General features: G+C 37.5%; 1 protein-coding gene across 3 annotated transcripts in view; it reads right to left on the reverse strand.

Moving 5' to 3' along the window:
* Naaladl2 (N-acetylated alpha-linked acidic dipeptidase like 2) overlaps positions 1 to 20,620 on the reverse strand; it is a 1,327,651-nt gene that overhangs the window by 43,431 nt on the left and 1,263,600 nt on the right. For all 3 annotated transcript variants that reach the window (XM_060378133.1, XM_060378134.1, XM_060378132.1), the window contains one exon: positions 19,413 to 19,506. In XM_060378133.1, coding sequence (XP_060234116.1) covers positions 19,413 to 19,506 — 94 coding nt within the window. The remainder of the gene's footprint in view (positions 1 to 19,412; positions 19,507 to 20,620) is intronic.

Genomic DNA, 20,620 nt, shown 5'->3' on the forward strand with positions numbered 1-20,620 from the left:
GAGTACAGGGAATCATATGAAAAAAGAGGGAGTTAGTATGATGTGGAAAGGAAAGGATAGGCGCTCCACAAGGACCAAACATATCTGGGCACAGGGGTCTTTTCTGAGACTGACACTCCACCAAAGACCATATATGGATATAAGCTAGAACCTCTGCTTGGATGTAGCCTGTGGTAGCTCAGTGACCAATTGGTTTTCCTTAGTAAGGAGAACAGGGACTATTTCTGACAAGAACTCAATGGCAGGCTCTTTGACCTCCCCACCCCACAAGGATAGAGCAGTCCTGTAGGCCACAGAGGAAGACTTTGCAGCCAGTCCTGAAGATACCTGATAAACCAGGGTCAGATGAAAGGGGAGGAGGTCCTCCCCAATCAGGGGACTTGGAAAGAGTCAGAGAGGAGATGAGGGAGTGAGGAGGGTTTGGGAGGGAATGAGGGAGCAGGATACAGCTGGGATACAGAATCAATAAAATGTAACTAATAATAAAAATAAAAATAAATAAAAATTTAATTAACATAAAAAATAAAAATTTAATTTAAAAAAGGAAAAAAGATGTAATATATGTGACTACATGCCTTGGGACTCTATTTTCTTTAGTAGAGCTTTTTCACAGTGCATATTTGATATATACGTTTGACTTTTCAGTGTACTAGAAATTGCAGCATGTGCTGATACCTTTCTTTAGTTTGTTTCTAAACTGCAGCCCTCTGCTTCATTTTCCACTTGTTGCACAGTTTATCAGAATTCATTTTTATATTAATGGTGGTAGCAAAGCATCCACAAATCCATCGTTTGTCCAAGAGAAAAGCCGTGTCTAGTATTAAAGTGGACCTGGACTCTGCTGCAATGCTCTTTACCATCTGGTGTCTATGTGATAGTTGTACCATGCCTGGCCCTCTGAAACCTTAACTGTCATATAAAGGTGGTAGCATTACCTATTGCTAGGTTGCTATAAATGTTGTAACATTACCTAGCATTTTCATGAGGATCAAACAATTAATGTATGTCAAGTACTTCCCTGCAGGTAAGCAGATGTGATTTGAAACCATGTTTGAATACATGTCTTTTAGAATCTTATGAGCAAAGAATTCTATGATCATAGTCTACATATTCCACCAGTGTAAACAGTCTTTGTAGGACAACAGATCCTGTTACTATTAGGAGACTCAAGACATCTAACTCCAAATAAATAGATAAACAAACAAACAAACAAATAAAAGTCAAAATGGCAGGGCAGAGTTACTTCCAGTCACATGACCTCAGGAGCCTAAACTGATGTTGTGGGAGTTACAGAGTTAGGTCATAAAATACCACTTTCAGAAAAGTCCTCATGTGGGTCCCCTAGTACAGGAAGCAGTGGCTGTCTCTGGCATGGAATCTTTTGCATTTTTTTTTCAATCCCTTTCCCCAGCAGAAGAGCATGTGCTCAGTCCTGATGTGACTTGATGTGTCGAGATGGGTTGGTGGGTAGTTGGGGACTCCCCTTCTCTGAGGAATAGGAAAGGAGGGATAGAGAAAAGAGAGAGTGAGGGTGGGACCAGGAGAAGAGGAGGGAGGGAGCTCCAATTAGGATGTAAATTGTATAAAATAAATAAATAATGAATAAATTTTCTACAATAAAAAAAGGAAATTACTAACTGCTATCATGATCTTGAGAGTGTATTTGAATGTGTACACTCAGTAATGACTAAATAAGCAAAGTAGATTCCATAAAGTATGTTTGTAGAATTCCAAAATGGTATAGCATCAAGTGAAAGAAATAATTCCACAAATCCTACTATTTTTTGTGTCTCTTTTTTTAATCAGATAGAATTGGAAAAAATAAGAGAGTGTAATAGGATTGAATATAATTAAATTATAAGCATATGTAAAATGGTCAAATAATAAATTTTTATTTAATGTATTTGAGTGTGCATAGCTCAGAAGACAATTTGTAGAAATCAGTTCTTTCAAGACCTCCCCTACCAGTAGACTTGGGGAGGGTCATGAGTGAAAAAGGAGGAGTAAGGGAGAGATTGCGAGGGGAGGAAAGAGGGAACTACAGAGAGGATACAAAGTAAATAAAGTGTAATTAATAAAAAATAAAATAAAATAAAGAAATCAGTTCTTTCCTTCCATATCAAATCATGATGCAAGACGCAACTCAAATCATCAGGCTTGGCAACAAGCGCCTAAATTGGTTGAGCCATCACACCAGCAAAATAAATAAATAAATAAATAAATAAAAAAGCAAGGAAAAATAATACAGGTATAATTCATTAATTCACTAAAAATTGTAAAGATTGTGTATTTACAGATGTAGTTAAAGACTGTATAGAAGCAAATTTTTGCGAGTTGTAGATAATTTTCAGGTAAATTGTTCACAAATGAGGATATGGTACATTCAACGGCAGGAGTCACAGAATTTGGGGACGTTCTTTTTTCACTGTGCATTCTACACTGGTTAGGTTCTGTGTTTGATTTCACAGCATATCATGAGGATGGAATTTTCTGCATTTTGAAAATTGAATCCCAAATAATTTATTAGGATTTTAGGATGACGTGCCTCTTCTTAAATTGTAATGATTCCACCAAGGCTACCACATAAAATACTCAGAGTGTCTTTGCACAAAGAAGAAAGGAAACAGACAAGGCACATTTAGTTATCATTTAAATAGAAAGAGTGAGCAAAGAAAAAAATAAGCTCGACATCTCTGAGATTCTTCCACTTAAGAAAGAAAAATCTGTTCTGATCTAACATCCACTGCAGAAGTGAAAGAATTACTACAGAATCAAGTGAGACAAACGATGCTATTCCCTCTTATTTAGCTTTAAATGAATTTATCTTTTATGTTACTGCAAATGCAGAGAACTGGCAGCTTTTGAACCAGTTAGTTCCAGAAAATACCCAAGAGTGGTAATCTGCCTGACACACTGCAGAGATTATTTCCAGGGCCAGAGGTCACAGATCGAGAAGCAACCCGGCATGTAATGCTTGCCCAATATTTTTGATGTATGAATTATGCTTCAAGGAATCCCAGCTGCCATTTCCCTCTCAATTGATTTGAGCTTGTTATTACCTTTCAATCAGACCCAGAATGAAATGCCCGTCTCTCTGAAACTTCCGATCAGGGATGAAGTGATCTTCTATGGTTTTTGGATCTACATGAGAATGTTAGCTGTATTACAGAGAAACATTTGTCTACTTAGTTGCGGTCATTTTCCTGGTACTTAAAGTTGCACCAGATGTGTCGTTTAGTGAAGGAACCACCAGGACACCTTATCTTACGATAGTCTTATCATAGAATCCAAACTGGTAACTTTTTTTCTCAATATGTCTGTGTTTCTCTGTAGAAAGGAAACTCCTATAGGAAAATACAGTGTATTTTTGTCCATGTCTGTGGGAGCTAGTGAAACAGCTGTTCCACCATAATCATTTAGTAAAAGCAAACGAACAGTGGTTGACTGTTGACTTATAAGAGAATGTCTTCTTTGTAATATATTGCTGCATTGCACAGTGGCTACAAAATCAGTCTGGGATATGTTTGGTGTATAACAACCATTTAAAGAATGTTTCCTTTAATTTCTATAATTGAATTTAAATAAATTATAGCTGTAAAAGAAACATAAAAAGATGAAATTATCTTAAGTTAATAATCAGTTAAGTAATATGAAGTTGGATCAAAATATCCTCTATAGATCTCCTGAAAACACTGTGAATTTCACTCAAGGCCTAAAATGTCTGAGAATGCAAGAATGTTTGTGGATGTTATCAGTTCATGCTTAACATATAATACCTACATTTGATGAAAAACTGTTAACTGGAAACAAGAGATTTCTTAGAGAGGAGGTTAAAATTATCTTAAAGTTTTATACTTGAGTTCTACAAACCAAACCAAGTATTTGATATCAATAAAGATAGCAATTGTATCAACATAAATATTACCAATATGATCTTGAGTAAATTATTTTCTGACTGTCCCTCGCCTCCCTTAAGGAAAATGGTCATTTCATTTTCTAAATGCATGGACCATTATAAATCAGTTGTTTTTATTGTGTACAAACTAAAATGTACTACCTACAACTTATTTTTGAAAGGAAGCGAGAAAAACAAGTGTTATTACAATTCCCTGAGTATAATCTCAAAGTTGTTTTCTCTCCAAAACTTTCCAGATCCCTGGCCCCCAGTGTCACAGGCCTCCTTATTCACACTTTAAGAAAATATCAGTTCCATTCTGGGATGTCTGACTCTACAGCCATGTGGCCTTACCAAATGCTAGCCTCACAAACCACTGTGAGGAAAGGAAAGGATTTTTGTGGGGTAAAGAAATGCAAAAGTCAACCTTTAAAAATGATTGTCACATCTTTGCTTCTGGTGAAAGCCAACCATTAGTACATTTTTGGAACTCGGTAAAAAATACTGTTTTATTTTCTAGATGTTGAAAGTAGGCCTGATATAGTACATAATATTTAAGACTTTCTGCCAAAATTGTGTATTCCAGACATTTAAATCTCTACACTTCAAATGGAAAACACTTCTTTTCCTTTCATTTCAGAATAAAATTAATGGAGTTATAAAGTTCTTAAAAAGTAATTATTCATGCATGGATATGTCACTGCTAAAAATATGCAAAGACACATGAGATTAATAATTTTATTAATGTGACTTAGTTTGAAGTGGGCTAGTGATCATAAACATGCAGTTCCAACATTATGTAAAATCATTGCATGTAAAGGCCACTGATGCCTTTTGTGGATCATGTACAGAAGCCAAAAAAGAGAAATTTGGAGACATATACCTAAAACATTAGGTCATGTCAAATGACTTGAAATTTCCAGCAGTTTCTACATAGCGAATTACTTCAGAAAGATTTCTGTTTTAAACAGCAATGTTGACTTGCTGTAGAAGACAGACTCTTTCCACTTAGGGACTCTGCTGCAAATCTAGACAATCAGCAACCTATGGCATTCTTCCCTAACTAGAGTGTGGCTCCTGAGGCAGTTCTATAGAGTGCACTGACAGGTGCAGAGACCTGGCAAATCTATCTGTCCAAGACAGACAACATCTTTTAAGCTGAGTTTCAAATTTGATCTAACCCTGGCAGTTCATACACATTGCTCTTGACTGGTGTCATGCGTAGTGCATTAGGGGAACTCAGCACAGTACAAAATAATCTTTGTACTGGGATCTCAGGAGTGCCCAGTTCCTTCTCAGAGAGCTTATTACTCATGAAGATTCTTTATGCTGGATCTCCCAAATACCTTCCCATAGTAGGTCTGAAGTTCCAAGTACCTGATACATTTCCTATGCACATAAGACATCAAGATCCAACATCAAATACAGTGCAGACACTGGCCACTGAGTCTCTACCTGTGCTGACATGACAGCAGCTAGGTCTGCATTTGAGATTCCCACAAGCCCAAGCTACTTTATAGCTTGAGGTCTTTGACTGGTATAAACCACTGTGTATTTATCTGCTTTCCAAACTCTGACAAGTATAACTCTGTCCTAATTCAAAGACTGATTTTACTTTCTACCTTTGTGGCTTCTTGGGGTGTCATAGTCCAAATAGTTTTAGATATTACCTTATTTGTACTTTTGTATGATTTTGTTCTATTTTGTGAACCTAGTTTTAAAACCCATTCCATGTGCTTTTATAATGTGAGGAATTTGTACCAGTTGCACTCAAAAGCTACATTTTTTTTACATACAACAAGCACAGCAGTTTTTATTTATTAGCATTTCACAGAGCCTGCTGTTGTATGCATGAGCTTCTCACAGTTTTAAAGGTGCTAACAGTCACACAGTCACAGCTTAGTCTTCACTGATGTATAGAAAACACACACATACACATACTAACTGACTTATGCTTGGTGTAATTCAGTGGTTAAAAGCAGAATAGGAAATTATTTGGAAGAAAATAATGCTACTTAATGTCAGCTTAAAAATATCTCATGGAGTCACTAAAGGGAAGAAAAGAAATTGCCGCCATGATGTCAGCCAAGGGAACAACAGCTCTTTATTATGTTACATTTTCTATCTCCCATGTTGTCTTCTTCAGTAGGAACCAAAATGTATCATCTCAGCTGGTTCCGTAAACACCTTAAACAGCACTCAGGTAAAGAAAGATGTGTGGGAGCTAAAGCCTTGACTTTACAGTGCATATAGAAACATATATACCACGAGTATACTACGGGTAACTATGGCTAGACTGAACGCATGTAACATCTTGGCAAAGATGACAAAAGTGTCCTTGGAAAGGATCAGACACTGGCACTGTAATCTTGAGTGCAAAGCTTTCTTACAGTCCAGGTAACCAGGGCAGTCTTCATTCTGCAGTGTTATAGCAGTTCTGGGTTGCAAACATGTGGAGTGATCTGTATCCCCATCACTCCATGGACTGAGCTCTGACCTTAAGAGTACATGATGTGGTTCATGTTCCCAAAGCTATATGAACACGCTTTCCCCAGCACTGTGTGGAGTTAGCTTTCCCCTTGTGGAGATCTCAGTGAGAACTATCCCCAATTGGTTCACTGCACTTAAACACCTGGTCTTGTTTGAGGTGCTGAAGCCTTTAGGAGATGGAGCCTTGCTTGCAAGAAGCATGCCACTGGGAATGGACTTTCAGAGTGTGTAGTCCAGCCCCACTTACAGTTTGTTTTCTCTGCTTTGGGCTTGCTGTTGAAGAGGTGATCTCTGAAATCTTGGCTCTGACTGCCTGTTGCCATGTCTCCCTGCGCCTCTCCTTATGTAACCTTAAGCAAAACATAACGCTTTCTTCTATAAGCTGCCTCAGTGATAATATTTTATCGCAACAGAAAATAACTAATACATCTAACATTACATGGAGTGAGCTCTGCCCTGATCCCTGCCTGCCTCATACAAAAAATGAAGCCTGATCCCTTTCTGCATCTCACTGCTGCTGTCAACACTATGCAATGTTTGGGTGTATAGATCTCACTATTGGTAGCTTTGGAAGAAGGAGCTAATACTTTTGTTCCTTTTTATGTTTATTTTTTATATATTTTTTCCATTTTTTAATTTTAATTAATTACACTTTATTCACTTTGTTTCCCCCCGTGGCTCCCTCCCTCCTCCTCTCCCATTTTTGTTCTTTTAAACAGATGTATTTATTTTGCGGGCATGAATATTTTGCTTACATATAAGTGTGTGTATCACATAAGTCCTAGGGACTAATGAAGCCCAAAAGAGGATACAGATTCCCTGGAGCTGGAGCTAAAAACAGTTTTGAGCTATCATGTGGGTTCTGCAAGCTGAACCTGGGCATTTTACAAGAGCTGCAAGTCGTACTCTTGGCCACTGAGATGTCTTTTCTGCATCCACAACTTTCTGAAATGAACTATATTTACATACTATCCATTCTTATCATTATCCACCTCAGGTAGAAATTTGAACCTGAATATTTACCAGTGTATGCAAGTTTAATTATTCATTGGCTAACTCAAAAAAGAAAACTCAAAGTTTAAATAAAATTGCTAAAAATAAGGGCAGGTCCTTATGTTGTATTACATGTGAAAATAAGAATAATGATCTTTGCTGGCAAACAAATCTGGGGCCTTAAGCAAGCATGTCAAGCAAACCTACAAAACAACAAAGGCAACCAAATGAACAAAATATTTTTAAAACATGCCATTGAATCAAAATGCATAGAGTAATAGGCTGACATTTTTTTCTAACTTCATAGGCATGGAGTTTTAGATTAAAAATATATTCAGGAAAAATGTTAATACATTAGGACCAATATTATAATGGGAAAGTAAGGAAAATAGTAAGTAAGCATTCCATTTTAGTTACTGCATTGTCAGCTCTGAGCAGCAGTTAACAACAGAGGGAGCTATCGGTCTGTTTCTCTTCCACTACCATGTAGCTTTTATTACTATTGCTCGGGAGTACACCTTGAGATCAAGGATGGAGAAACCTCCAGAAGATCTGCTGTTGTACAGGATTGTTTCAGCAATTCTGGATTTTTTTGTTTTGTTTTGTTTTTTTCATATGAAATTGAGAATTGTTTTTTCAAGATCTGTAAAGAACAGTGTTGGAGGTTTGATGGGAATTGCATTGAATCTGTAGATTGCTTTTGGCAGAATGGCCATTTCCACTATATTAATCCTACTGATCCATGAGCATGGGAGATCTTTCCATCTTCTGATAAATTTGAATCAAATAGAAGACCCAGAAATAGACCCACACACCTACGATCCTTGATTTTTTACAAAGAAGCCAAAACCATACAATGGAAGAAAGGTAGCATTTTGAACAAATGGTGCTGATATAACTGGATGTCAACATGTAGAAAAATTCAAATAGATCCATACTTATCACCCTGCACAAAACTAAGGTCCAAGTGGATCAAGGACCTCAACATAAAACCATATACTCTAAATCAGTTGGAAAAAAAAGTGGGGAACAGCCTAGAACTAATTGGCACAGGAGACAACTTCCTGAACAGAACACCAACAGCACAGGCTCTAAGAGCAACAATCAATAAATGGGATCTCATGAAACTGAAAAGCTTCTGTAAAGCAAAGGATACTGTCATCAGAGCAAAATGACAGACTGGGAAGAGATCTTCACCAACCCTTTATCTTATAGAGGAATAGTATCCAGTATATATAAAGAACTGAAGAAGTTAAACACCAACAAACCAAGTAATCCAATTAAAAAATGGGGTAGAAAGCTAAACAGAGAATTCTCAACAGAGAATTTCTGAATGGCAGAGAAACACTTAAAGAAATGCTCAACGTCCTTAGTCATCAGGAAAATATAAGTAAAAATGACCCTGAAATTTCACCTTACCCCCATCAGAATGGCTAAGATAAAAAACTCAAGTGACAACACATGCTGGAGAGGATGTAGAGAAAGGGGAACCCTCCTCCATTGCTGGTGGGAATGTTAACTTGTACAACTACTTTGGAAATCAATGTGGAGCTTTCTCAGACAATTAGAAAAAGTGCTAAGTCAAGATCCAGCTATACCACTCTGAGGCATATACCCAAAAGATTCTCCTTTCATTCAATAAGAACATTTGCTCAACCATATTCATAGCAGCTCTGTTTGCAATAGCCAGAATCTGGAAACAACCTAGATTTCTCCCAGGGGAGGAATGGATAAAGAAAGTGTGGTACATTTCCACAATGGAATACTACTCAGAAATTAAAAACAAGTAAATCATGAAATTTGTAGGCAAATAGGGGGAACTAGAAAAGGTCATCCTGAGTGAGGTAACCCAGAAGCAGAAAGACACAAATGATATATACTCACTTATAAGTGGATATTAGCCCTATATTATAGGATAAACATACCAAAATCTATAGCCCTAAAGAAGCTAAACTACAAGGAAGACCGAGGGGAAGATGTTTAATCCTCATTCAGAAGGGCAAATAGGATAGACATCAGAAGTAGGAGAAGACAAGGAACAGGACAGGAGCCTTCCACAGAGGACCTCTGAAAGACTACCCAACAGGGTATTGTAGAAGATATTGAGACTCATAGCCAAACCTTGACCAGAGTTCCCAAGTCCTTATGGAAGAAGAGGAAGATAGAAAAACCTGTGAGAGGACAGGAACTCCACAAGGAGAACAACATAGCCAAAATACCTGGGCCCAGGGTGTCCTACAGAGACTGATACTCCAACTAAGGACCATGCATGGAGAGGACCTAGACCCCTGCTCAAAGAAAGCCCATTGGCTGCTCAGTTTCCAAGTAGGTTCCCTAGTAAGGGGTATAGGGGCTGTCCCTGACTTGGATTCAGTGGCAGGCTCTCTGGCCACCTCTCCCTGCAGGGTGCAGCCTTGCCAGGCCACAGAGGAAGATGATGCAGCCAGTTCTGATGACACCTGATAAGGTAGGGTCTGATGGAAGAGGAGGACTTCCTCCCCTATCAGGAAACTAGGGAAAGGGTATAGAAACTAGGGAGAAAAGGGAGGGTAGGTGGGACTGGGAGGAGACAAGGGAGCAGGCTGTAGTGGGGATACAAGTAAGTAAATTCTAATAAATATATAAATAAAATAAAATTAAAAAAATAACAACACTGGGAGCACACACTTGAATAAGGCCTTGAGGAAGGAAAAGACCATGACGAATGAAGTTGAGTGACTAGCATCAAAATGTGCATCAAGTGATAAACAAAATAAAAGTATAATTCCAAGGAATATGAAAAGATCCATGAACATAGGATAACAATTATCAGAAGAAAATTATTTCAAAAACCAGCAAGCAAACAAACAAACATACAGAACCAATGAATTAAAAAAAAATGAAACCATTGGAAGGAGAACTCTGTCTTGACAGGCCAACACCAACAGTGTAACTTCTGTTACTGATGAGATTCTTTTAGTGGACCACTTCTTTCAAATTTTTCATTGGAATGGGCATTGCTTATCAATAAGTTGACTATACTCTTTGTATAGTCATATCATAAGAATTCATATGTAAATAGTGAGGATTAAGGCTAAATCTGTTTTTAGAAATGTACGTGAAAAGATGACCAATATTTTCTCAACTGTTTCAGGTGACCGAGCAAGACTAGAGGAATACGCTCTGAAGTACTTAGCACATAAATAGTGCATTTTCAGACACTCCTGTTCTGAGCAGACTGCTGGAGATCTAGCATGAGCCAAAATGCCTATGGAAAGAAAGTAAAATTCGTTTTGGAATGATTGGAATTGAGACTACCGAGGACTTCAAGGAGGGTTCACAGAACTAGGTGGGCAATGCATGGATGGCTCCCCATGTGTCTGTCTTCCCAGAGCTGTGGCTAGTGGTAATTAAAACCAAGTTGGAGACAGATGGTCAGAGAACAAGAATCATGCCATTTTTTTGGCACAGAACTTAATTTTGCCAATTGGGACATTCATTTTATATTACTGAGAAAAAAAAATTAAACACATTAGATGGGTCTCCATTGCTTGTGACATTTAAAAATTGAAACTACAAATATACCAGGACTCTAAATCCTGGTCGCTCTGCACCTTCAACCTTGAAAATTTTCACCCATCTTTTTCCCAAATGCAGTAAATGACATCAACACACAATCAAAGCTAACAAAAACAACAACAAAAGTCTCATCAAATCAGCATTGTCAGTTATTCAAAGGACATGGGGGAAGGATGCCAACCGTGTTTAAATTTAGTGAGACAATCCAAAGGTGGTAATAAGCCACAGAGCTCAAAATTATATTTCCTGCTAAGTCTGGCTTGCACTAAATAAATGTGTACCTAGCCAGATCAAATGGGAATTACTTCTGCCTATTTGGTCTCATGTGATTTTTATAATAACTTTAAATTATTAACATTCAGGCTTCTAACAAAGAAAAAGAGTAGGCATCACAACTCCGTACTCATTATTGTAAAGTGCTGCTTTATATGTTAAGTATGGTAAAACTGAGAAACAATGTCTGAATGAGATTATTAGTTATTTGATCTCTCATCAGTTTGCAGGTTCTTAAGCATAAACCTACTCTAAGACTTTTTTCTTTGAGGCCTATCTCAGCAGCCACAATCAAGTGCCATCTCCTTTTTAAATTTTTTTTATTTTTTACAGTTTATTCATTTTATATTCCTATTGTAGCCCTGTACCTCATGTCCTCCCAGGCCTGCCCTCACTCCCTTACTCCCCTATCCCTTTCCCCTAGCCCACTGAAAGTGGGAGTTCTCATCTACCATGTGGCCATAGCTTATCAAGTCTCATCAGGACTGCCTGATTCTGCTTCCTTGATGGCCTGATAAGGCCACATGGCCAGGGGGAAGTAATGAAAGAGCAGGCAAGTTAATAACAGTGTCAGACCCTACTCCCCTTACTTGGGTCCCCACACGAGCTTCCTATCAGCGACATCTGAGCAGGGGGTCTAGGTCCTCTGAATACACGGTCTTTGGTTGGTATATCAGTCTCTTCAGGACAACCTTGGCTGAGATATTTTACCTTTGTTGGTCTCCTTGTGGAACTCCTGTCTCCTCTGGGTCTTTCTATCCCACCCTTCTTTCATAAGACTCCTTGTGTTCTGCTGGAGGTTTGGCTGTGAGTCTCTGCATTTGCTTCAAACCCATGTGAGTGGAGCCTTTCAGACCAACAGAACCAAAAAAAAAATAATAATGGGCCCAAGGTTCTTTGAAGAGACTGACACTCCAGCCAAGGACCATGCATGAAGATAACCTAGAACCCCTTCTCAGATGTAGCCCATGGCATCTCAGTCTCAAAAAGGGGTCCCTAGTAAGGGGAACAGAGATTGTCTATGACATGAACTCAGTGGCTGGCTCATTGATCACCTCCACTTGAGGGTGATACAGCCTTACCAGGCCACAGAGGAAGACTAGCATCCAGTCCTGATGAGACCTGATAAGCTAGGGTCAGATAGAAGGGGAAGAGGACCTCCCCTATCAGTGGACTGCAGGAGGGGCATAGGAGTACCATCTCCTTTTAGGATAATGTTTTAGACTGATCTTTCTTTAACAAAAGTACATCTACGGGATCTGGTGGAAATGTCTGTGTCATTACAGCACTTGCTTTGTAAACATGAGGAACTGAGTTCAGTCCCTAGCACCCACATGAAATGCTAGATGTGGTGGCACAGACTCAGAGTTCCCCTGTTGTGGAGCAAAAGGCACACAGATCCCTGGACTCAGTGATCATCTGTCTTAGCCTACTTGCTCAATCCTAGGCTACCGAGAGACCTTGTCTTAAAGACACATGGATAGTGCCTGAGGAACAAAAGAAAAGCAGCAAACTTTGTCTTTCTGGTCTCCAGGCATGAGTGCACTGTGCACCTGTACATACATGTTACACACACGCAGCCATTAAAACACACAAAAGCACCTCTGAAGTGTATCCTTTACCTTATCAGCCACTATTTCCACTCCAACTTTAAATGCACTAAATAAATATGTAATATTCAGTTTCTATTTTGTCTCTGTCATTGACCAAAATATTACGAGCCAAGGTCACTCAGTCAAAATGCACTTTCAGGAAAGATGCAGTAAATCTACTCAAACAAATTATTCACTGGTAAATGATCCTTATTTCTGGTGGTTGTGGGAACCAGTGGAGAATGGGTGGCTGTAACCGTAAACTAGTGTCATAAATAAACAAGATGGCCAATTTTCAAGGGGTAAAAATTACAGTGCTGAAAACGCAATTGGGTTTCAGGGACCTTAGTTCTCACACTGCTCAAAGTGAAGAGAAACAGTATTTATAGTTCAGCCTTGAAGGTCACTCTTTTTTTTCTTCTTCTTCTTCTTCACTATAATTTAGAACTTGAGACTAATCACTGCTGGCTGTCATAACAAAATAAGAAATATATCAACAGTTTAAGCGAGTATTAAGCAGTGGAAATATATGTTTCATTTAACATGCTACAAAAAATGTTTAGGCCAGGGAAGTGTATAGTGTTGTTGACAAAATCAGTTACTGTCTTAGCTGTTGACCTCATGCTCATATTTATACATTAGCATCTTGAAATAATATTGAAAATGCAGCTATCACCAGTATTATAATAGAAATTGAATGGGTTTGTGTAAGTTCATAAGCAATTAATATTTCATCATTTTAATATAGGATAACTAAAATAAAAAATTAAAAAAAACTATATTGAAGGCTACAAGTTACAGCTCTTTGAACAAATATTTAAACACAAGTCTTTGTGAAAGGACTTTTAAGCTTATTTTTTGTTACATTTTTTACTTTGATTGAGATTGTAAGATAGATAACTGAAATCTGACCTCATACTTTTTAATTATAGGAACACCCAAGGAGTTTCACATGAGACCTGAAACAATGAAAATCACAGTGATTTTCCAAATTATTCACCTGCAGCAGAGGCAGCCTAACAAAACAGCAGGAAGCCAGGCACTCCTGGCTGAGCCCACACAAAACCTAGGATCTCATGGAAGCTTCTATATATAGACAGCAGGGTCTAACCTCAAGTGGAAAGAAATCCCACAGAATAACCAGGGTTTCGCCTCTTAGCTGTGTTTTTCCTTACTGTTATAGCATGCTCCTGAATAGAATTGTCAGAGAGGGCTATTAAAGTAGCCTACATGTAGAGTGTTCAAGTTTTGCACATTTATTTATTTTGTGTGTGTAAATGTATGGTCACTGTTTCGCAATGGTCCACGTATGGAAATCAGAAAACAACTGTGAAAGTCATTTTTCTTGTTCTAGCATGTGAGTATTGTGTTGGTTTGAATGTATCAATAATAATCCCAGAGTGTCCAAAATGTGTCATTTAACCAAGGGCAAAGGCAGATTTCCATTATTCCTGTGTCTTCTATCATTCCTGTTTATCTGCTGTAGCAGACTGAATCTGTGCCTTCCTAAATGCTGTCTTGTGAATATTTTTTCTCCAAGCTCCGTCTGTATGTCTCTAACAATGAGCTTTGTTTTCATTTATTGAACAGAACAAAAGATTCCATATGAGTAAGAAATAACGGGTGCTGTACACAGTTTTACAAGAGATTAAGACACCGATGCCAACTGACCACAAATGACCCAGAAAACAGGGTACTACAAAAATTGTTTATCAAATGATATCCATATGTTGTGTCCAAGATTTATGGCAGTTATTCACTTATTAAGGACATTTTTCCTATGAACTTTTTCACACACACACACACACACACACACACACACACACACACAAATTGCTCTTTGGGTTTGGGTAGGGAAGAGCATATAATTTAAGATTTCAGCTATGTAAACCTTGTAAAAGTTGATTATATGGAAAATCTAAAGCAAGTAATATTGGTTGTTACATTGTTCTCTTAAAGGTAGATTAAAGAACTTGAGTACACAGTACTCAGTAGGATGGCATTCTCAAGTCTAAAGTGACCTCAAAGTATTTTATTAGCTTTGATTGTAAGATCCAACAAAAGTTCTAGTCCCTTTGAATAGAAGAGATAATTTCCTAATAATGCATAGACATGCGATCTGAATGAGCAGCAGTATGGAGCTCAGGACCTCAGCTTCGTTTCTTACTGAGCCATCTCACTGACCTTCAGAGTGATTTATTTGCATGGCACTACCCTAATTCTATTGCTTGTCTCCCTGCTCAGGAATTGATTCTTTCATCTCTCATGTCCTGTGGATGATTAGGCCTAGAAGAGTAATATGAGAAATGTCTAAGTAACTTCCCACTCTCTGAACAAATAATGACTCCTGAGTTAATTTTTGTCAAGTTTTGGCAACTTAATTCTTAGTTTCTGAAGTACAAGGGTAAAGTTCTCTGTGGTCCTCTTCATGCTTAGTCCTCAAGAGAACTGCAATAGAATTGTCTGACGTATAGCTCAGAGCAGTGATAAGACTTTTCCTTGCTATCTTCCCCACGCTGGAAGCAAAGAAGGTCCTTTATTTATTTATTTTTTTTATCAGTTACATTTTATTAACTCTGTATAAGAAGGTCCTTATTGCTAGCTATGGAAAGCCAAAAGCCTAGAGAACAAGCTGACATATTGGGATTTGGTAAGATGGCAACTTGTCAACGTTAAGCCTCACTTTCTGACTCTCATCCAAGCTTCTGACGGCTATCTACTGTTATCAAACTTTAGATAGAAATATCTTTCTCCTATCTTATAGGTCTAATACCCGCTTATAAGTGAGTATATACAATGTGTGTTTTTCTGCTTCTGTGATATCTCACTCAGGATGATCTTTTCTAGGCACATACTAAAATCTGTATAAACAAGAAAGAGGACCTGGGGTAAGATGATCAATCCTCACTTAGACAAATGGGATAGACATTGGAAATAGGAGAAAACACGTAATAGGATAGGAGCCGACCACAGAGGGCCCCTGAAAGACTATACCTAGCAGTGTATCAAAGCAGATGCTGAGATTCATAACCAAACCTTTGTCAGAGTGCAGGGAATCAAATGAAAGAGGGGGAAGTTAGTATGACCTGGAGAGGACAGGAGCTCCATAAGGACCAAATTTATCTGGGCCCAGGTGTCTTTTCTGAGACTGTTTCTCCAACCAAGGACCATGAATGGATATAACCTAGAACCCCTGCCCATATATAACCCATCGCAGCTCAGTATCCAACTGGGTTCCCTAGTTAGGGGAACAGGGACTGTCTCAGACATGAACTCAATGGCTGGTTCTTTGACCTTCTCCCCAAGGGAAGAGCAGGCTTGCTAGGCCACATTAGAGGACATTGTAGTCAGCACTGAAGAGACGTGATAAGCTAGGACCAGATGGAAGGGGAGGAGAACCTCTCCCATCAGTGGATTTAGAGAGGGGCAGGAAGGAGATGAGGGAGGGAGTGTGGGATTGGGAGGGAATGAGGGAGAGGGCTACAGCTGGGACACAAAGTAAACAAACTGTAATTAATATAAAAATAATAAATAAAAATATAATGTACAATGAACCATATGATACTGAATGGTAATACATACTATTAAAGTAAATTGTATTTTTCAGTGTAAATCTATAAGAACTAAATATACATAAATTATGAGAACAAAAAATATCTTTCTCTACTTCACTGAATCTCCATTACAGAAGGCTCTTATGAATATGGGATTTATGAAAGAAATGTGGTTGCCTCACATTTTCTCTAAGAGAACAATCATCAACTTGTGCTAGGTTAAGGGAAAATAATTGTTCTTAACCATACCTACATCTCCATCTGAAGGTATAAAATTGCATCCTTATGCTGAATTATAATACTAGCTATATATTTATTAAATCACACATTTCTTCTGATAGCTCCACGCTATCTAAGAAATTGTCACATTTCACAGCATTCCCATCTCGTATTGTCCTTACACAGTTACATTATTCTTTATGAATAAAGAGACTTGTTAAGAGCTTACATGACCACATTTACCATGTGACATGTTCTAATTCTTTCTTTGTACTTAAGGGATAAATTTCTCTACTCTGACTTCAGTCTGGAACTCTTTATGTTCAAGTGTTGTGATCCTAACACCCAGAAGAATGCATTACTCTATCTAGTCTGGTCTTTAAAAAATGACTAGGTTATCAGTCTGAAATCTTCAAGTATGAGACACATACCCTTTTAAAAGAGGCCCAGAAACCTCTCATGCACATTCTTCTTTGGGAAGTTAGAGAAAAACACCAGCATCTGGGCACAAGATGCAGGTACTGGATCTGCTGGACCTATCTTAAGCTACTCAGCTCTAGGCACCATGAATAAGTCCTTATGGTTTGTCTACTCTGCAGCTTTTGTTACTATATTCCAAATATACCAACACCCATCCTAACATTGCAAAGTGCTCAAACTAAATGTATCACCTTCACAAGAAAATCAGGCCAGTAGTTAATTCTCTCTTTCTTTTGTAAACAAATGTTGCTTCCTCAGAAGACCACTTCATCAAAACAAAAGTATCCCAACCTTCCTGACTCTATCTACCACATGTCATTGGTGGTTCCTAAATGTCCATCCTTTAAAAAAAGAAAAAAAACAAAATGCATACCCCATTGCTCTAAAACTGCTTTTGTTGAGATCATATTGTTTCATCCAATAATGAATGCCTGCTCCTCAGTTTTCTTGAGGTTTGAGCAACACGAGACAAAACTTGCTTTCTCTTCCCTGCCCTCTCCCTCTAGAATTTTGAGATAAGCATTATATATATATATATATATATATATATATATATATATATATATTTAGTGAAGTTTTAAATTAGTTAACAAATAATTTTAGAAGGCCCTGTGGAATCCAAGGGCATTTATGAAAAACAGTTTCTAACATACTACTTCTCTTGGGAAAAAGATGGGATTTATGTTGAAAGGGGTCTTTGACTTCCCACCAAAATTAATTAATAATATGATTCTAACTATGACTAATAGGTCCTTTTGAGCCTCCGACATACCCTATATTATGAAAATGTTACTTATAATAATAATGTACTGTACCTATTTGAAAACATTTTAAAATAAACTCAGATGTTAAAAAAAAAACAAACAGCATTTAAAATTGTTTTGTTAGCACTTCTGTTTTTACTTGCTTAATTTCTTTAACCTTTTAAAAGTATAATTCTACTTTTCTTTCTTGCAGATACATTGATCATAGAAAAATCTGACTCTGAAAGAACCTTTTTTATAATTTTATTATACACTTCTGGTGTTTTCAAGTATACTACATGAGATTCCTTTTCATGCACTGTAGTGACTTTACAGATGGACAAGGATTTGCATAATGTAAAGGCCTCATTTTTTGTCCACTGAAGTTTAAAGTACTATCTACCATACCAACAGAATTTAATAAAAGATAAATTTGGATGCTAAGAAAAAGCAAAAGAACCTTAGAACAAACCAAAACTGATTAAAGAAAATCTTGGAGAAAATTATTATTCACAGAACTATTGATTTTTCTGTACCTGCTTTATGCTTATTTTGTAAGAGACTATGTTTTGAAAGAGGCTGTGCCCAGTTTCTAAGCCCCAAGTAGTCTAGAAATAGTAAATAAGAGCTGGTAACAAAGTGGCAACAGTAGCCATAGCAACCTTGGAGTGATGGAGGCCTGTTGGAAGTATGGAAGAAGAAAACTACATACATAGTAAACAAGTAGGTTAAAAACAAAAGCTGCTGCCAACAATATAGTTTGTTTCCATCCAATATAGTAACAAACAAAGTGAACAAATAATAAATGAACAAACTTTGATAATTCTCTAAAAAATAATAAGTCCTAATTTAAAACATACATTTAATTTCAAGTTACTGGAAATCTTTTGCTCTGGAGCTCAATCTGTTGTCAGAGAATATTTTTAAGAACTGTACGTAAACTACTGCATTTCTTTTCAATCGCGTGGTTTCTATCACGGAATCATTGACAATTTGATAGCAGGATGTGTCACTCAGAAAAAAGGATGCCAACTCTGCTCACAGTATCCCCCTTTGTATTTAGTTAACTAAGACAAGCAAGAACTTAATTGAAAGGTGGGGGTCTGAATGCTGCAGTTATATTTATGTATGAGAGACTGAAAACAAGCTATGGAATTGAGCCCCTTGTTGCTGCACCACTGCCTTCGAACATAGCCAGGAATGTAGACGGCAGCCCATAGGAATCAGTCCCAAGGGAGAAGCTTAGGACTCTACCTTGTGCAGAATGAATGAGTTAGATACAGTCGTGGTGGCAAGTTGGATTCCTGAACTAGTAGCTCACAGTGAATCTGTAAATAGTAATGGGAACTGTGAATTGAGACTCATTTCTCTGTGATGGAAGCAGTCAGACCCATCCAGCTCTGACACCTGCCTTCTGCCACAGACATTTGCTTAACTTCTGTCTGCAAGGTGGCTGAACCATCTTTCAACTCTTCTCATTTTTCCCCTCAAAGGAACATAGACAGCATGGCTAAAACTTTTAGGACACTCGATATTCTATCTAGTCCTTGTGGAAAGTATTTGAAAACTTTTTCTACTTATTAAAATTACAACAATTAAAAGAAAAAAAAATTACCTTTAAGGCTGTTTTGAACTCCTAAGGCTATATCGAGGGCACTGAAGGGCAAAACTGGTTCACTGGCAATTTGTAAAATTACTTCTCCTGAGAGCTGAAATGAAAGAAAAAAATAATTTCTAGCGTTCAGTAATTAATATAGTCATTTATTTGGTTATTCCACATGCTATTATGAATCCAGAGTAATAATAAAAAGAAGAAAAATTAACTTTAAAAAATATTTCTCTTTACCTTTCTCATGTCATGATAGTATAAGGACACAACGCCTCATTTTTTTTTCCTTTGAGCTAAAACGTCAATAAGTTGGTTTAAAATAATTATTTTTATTTAGAAATGGTCAAACATTATAGAAAACTAACTAATGCACCAACCTTCGGTAACTAAACTAAGAAAACAACAGACACAGTTAAACATCAGTATATTTCACTTAATGTACCATCAATTTGGTAAGTTTTAATCCCTTAGATATGCCTTTCTTAATGTTTAACTTTATTCCTAATCATCCTGAAATTTATCAAAGCCAATGCTATTTATACACCTTATTTTGAATTGAAAAAATAAACAACATTTTAAATGTCTCCCCCACGGTCATATTGGGATTTTATTACATGCATACCCTTCATGTTTTCAATCAGTTTTGATTGAAAATTGACACATGCTACAACTGAGTGATTGCATGCTTGGTACACTCTGCTAGTACCCTCACACAACTATCTCAGGACCCTCAGGACACCGGTAAATACCACTACTACATCTCTTTCACCCTCATCTATGATACTTAATGTTTCCCAGGGCTGCTCAAACATCCCTGTCTTTTAAGAGCCTGAATCCAAGCACAGAGGGAAGCGAGACTGTGTTGGTACTATAAAAGCACTGCAGATAGTGTGTAAAAAGTACACAAGAAAATCAGAGTATTAACTTGAGTCAGTATAGACACCATCAGAGATACAACATACCAGGTAAACCTGATTTTAGATAACCAGATCTATATATTCAAGAAGCATTGTATCCTTTATAATTTAAAAGCTGTATTTCCCTATTGTTCACACAGTTATTTCATGGTAAGAATGCAATTCAATCTGGTCTGTCCAGGCTTGGAAAAATATGTTTCTGAGAAATAAAGGAGAAAGATTCTGTTATTTCTTTGAGGCATTTCACTCCCAAACATAGCAATGCATTTCCCCCCAGTGGCCAAGATATCTTTGTGG

Source organism: Meriones unguiculatus, chromosome 2, assembly GCF_030254825.1.
Source record: "Meriones unguiculatus strain TT.TT164.6M chromosome 2, Bangor_MerUng_6.1, whole genome shotgun sequence".
Classification (NCBI taxonomy): domain Eukaryota; kingdom Metazoa; phylum Chordata; class Mammalia; order Rodentia; family Muridae; genus Meriones; species Meriones unguiculatus.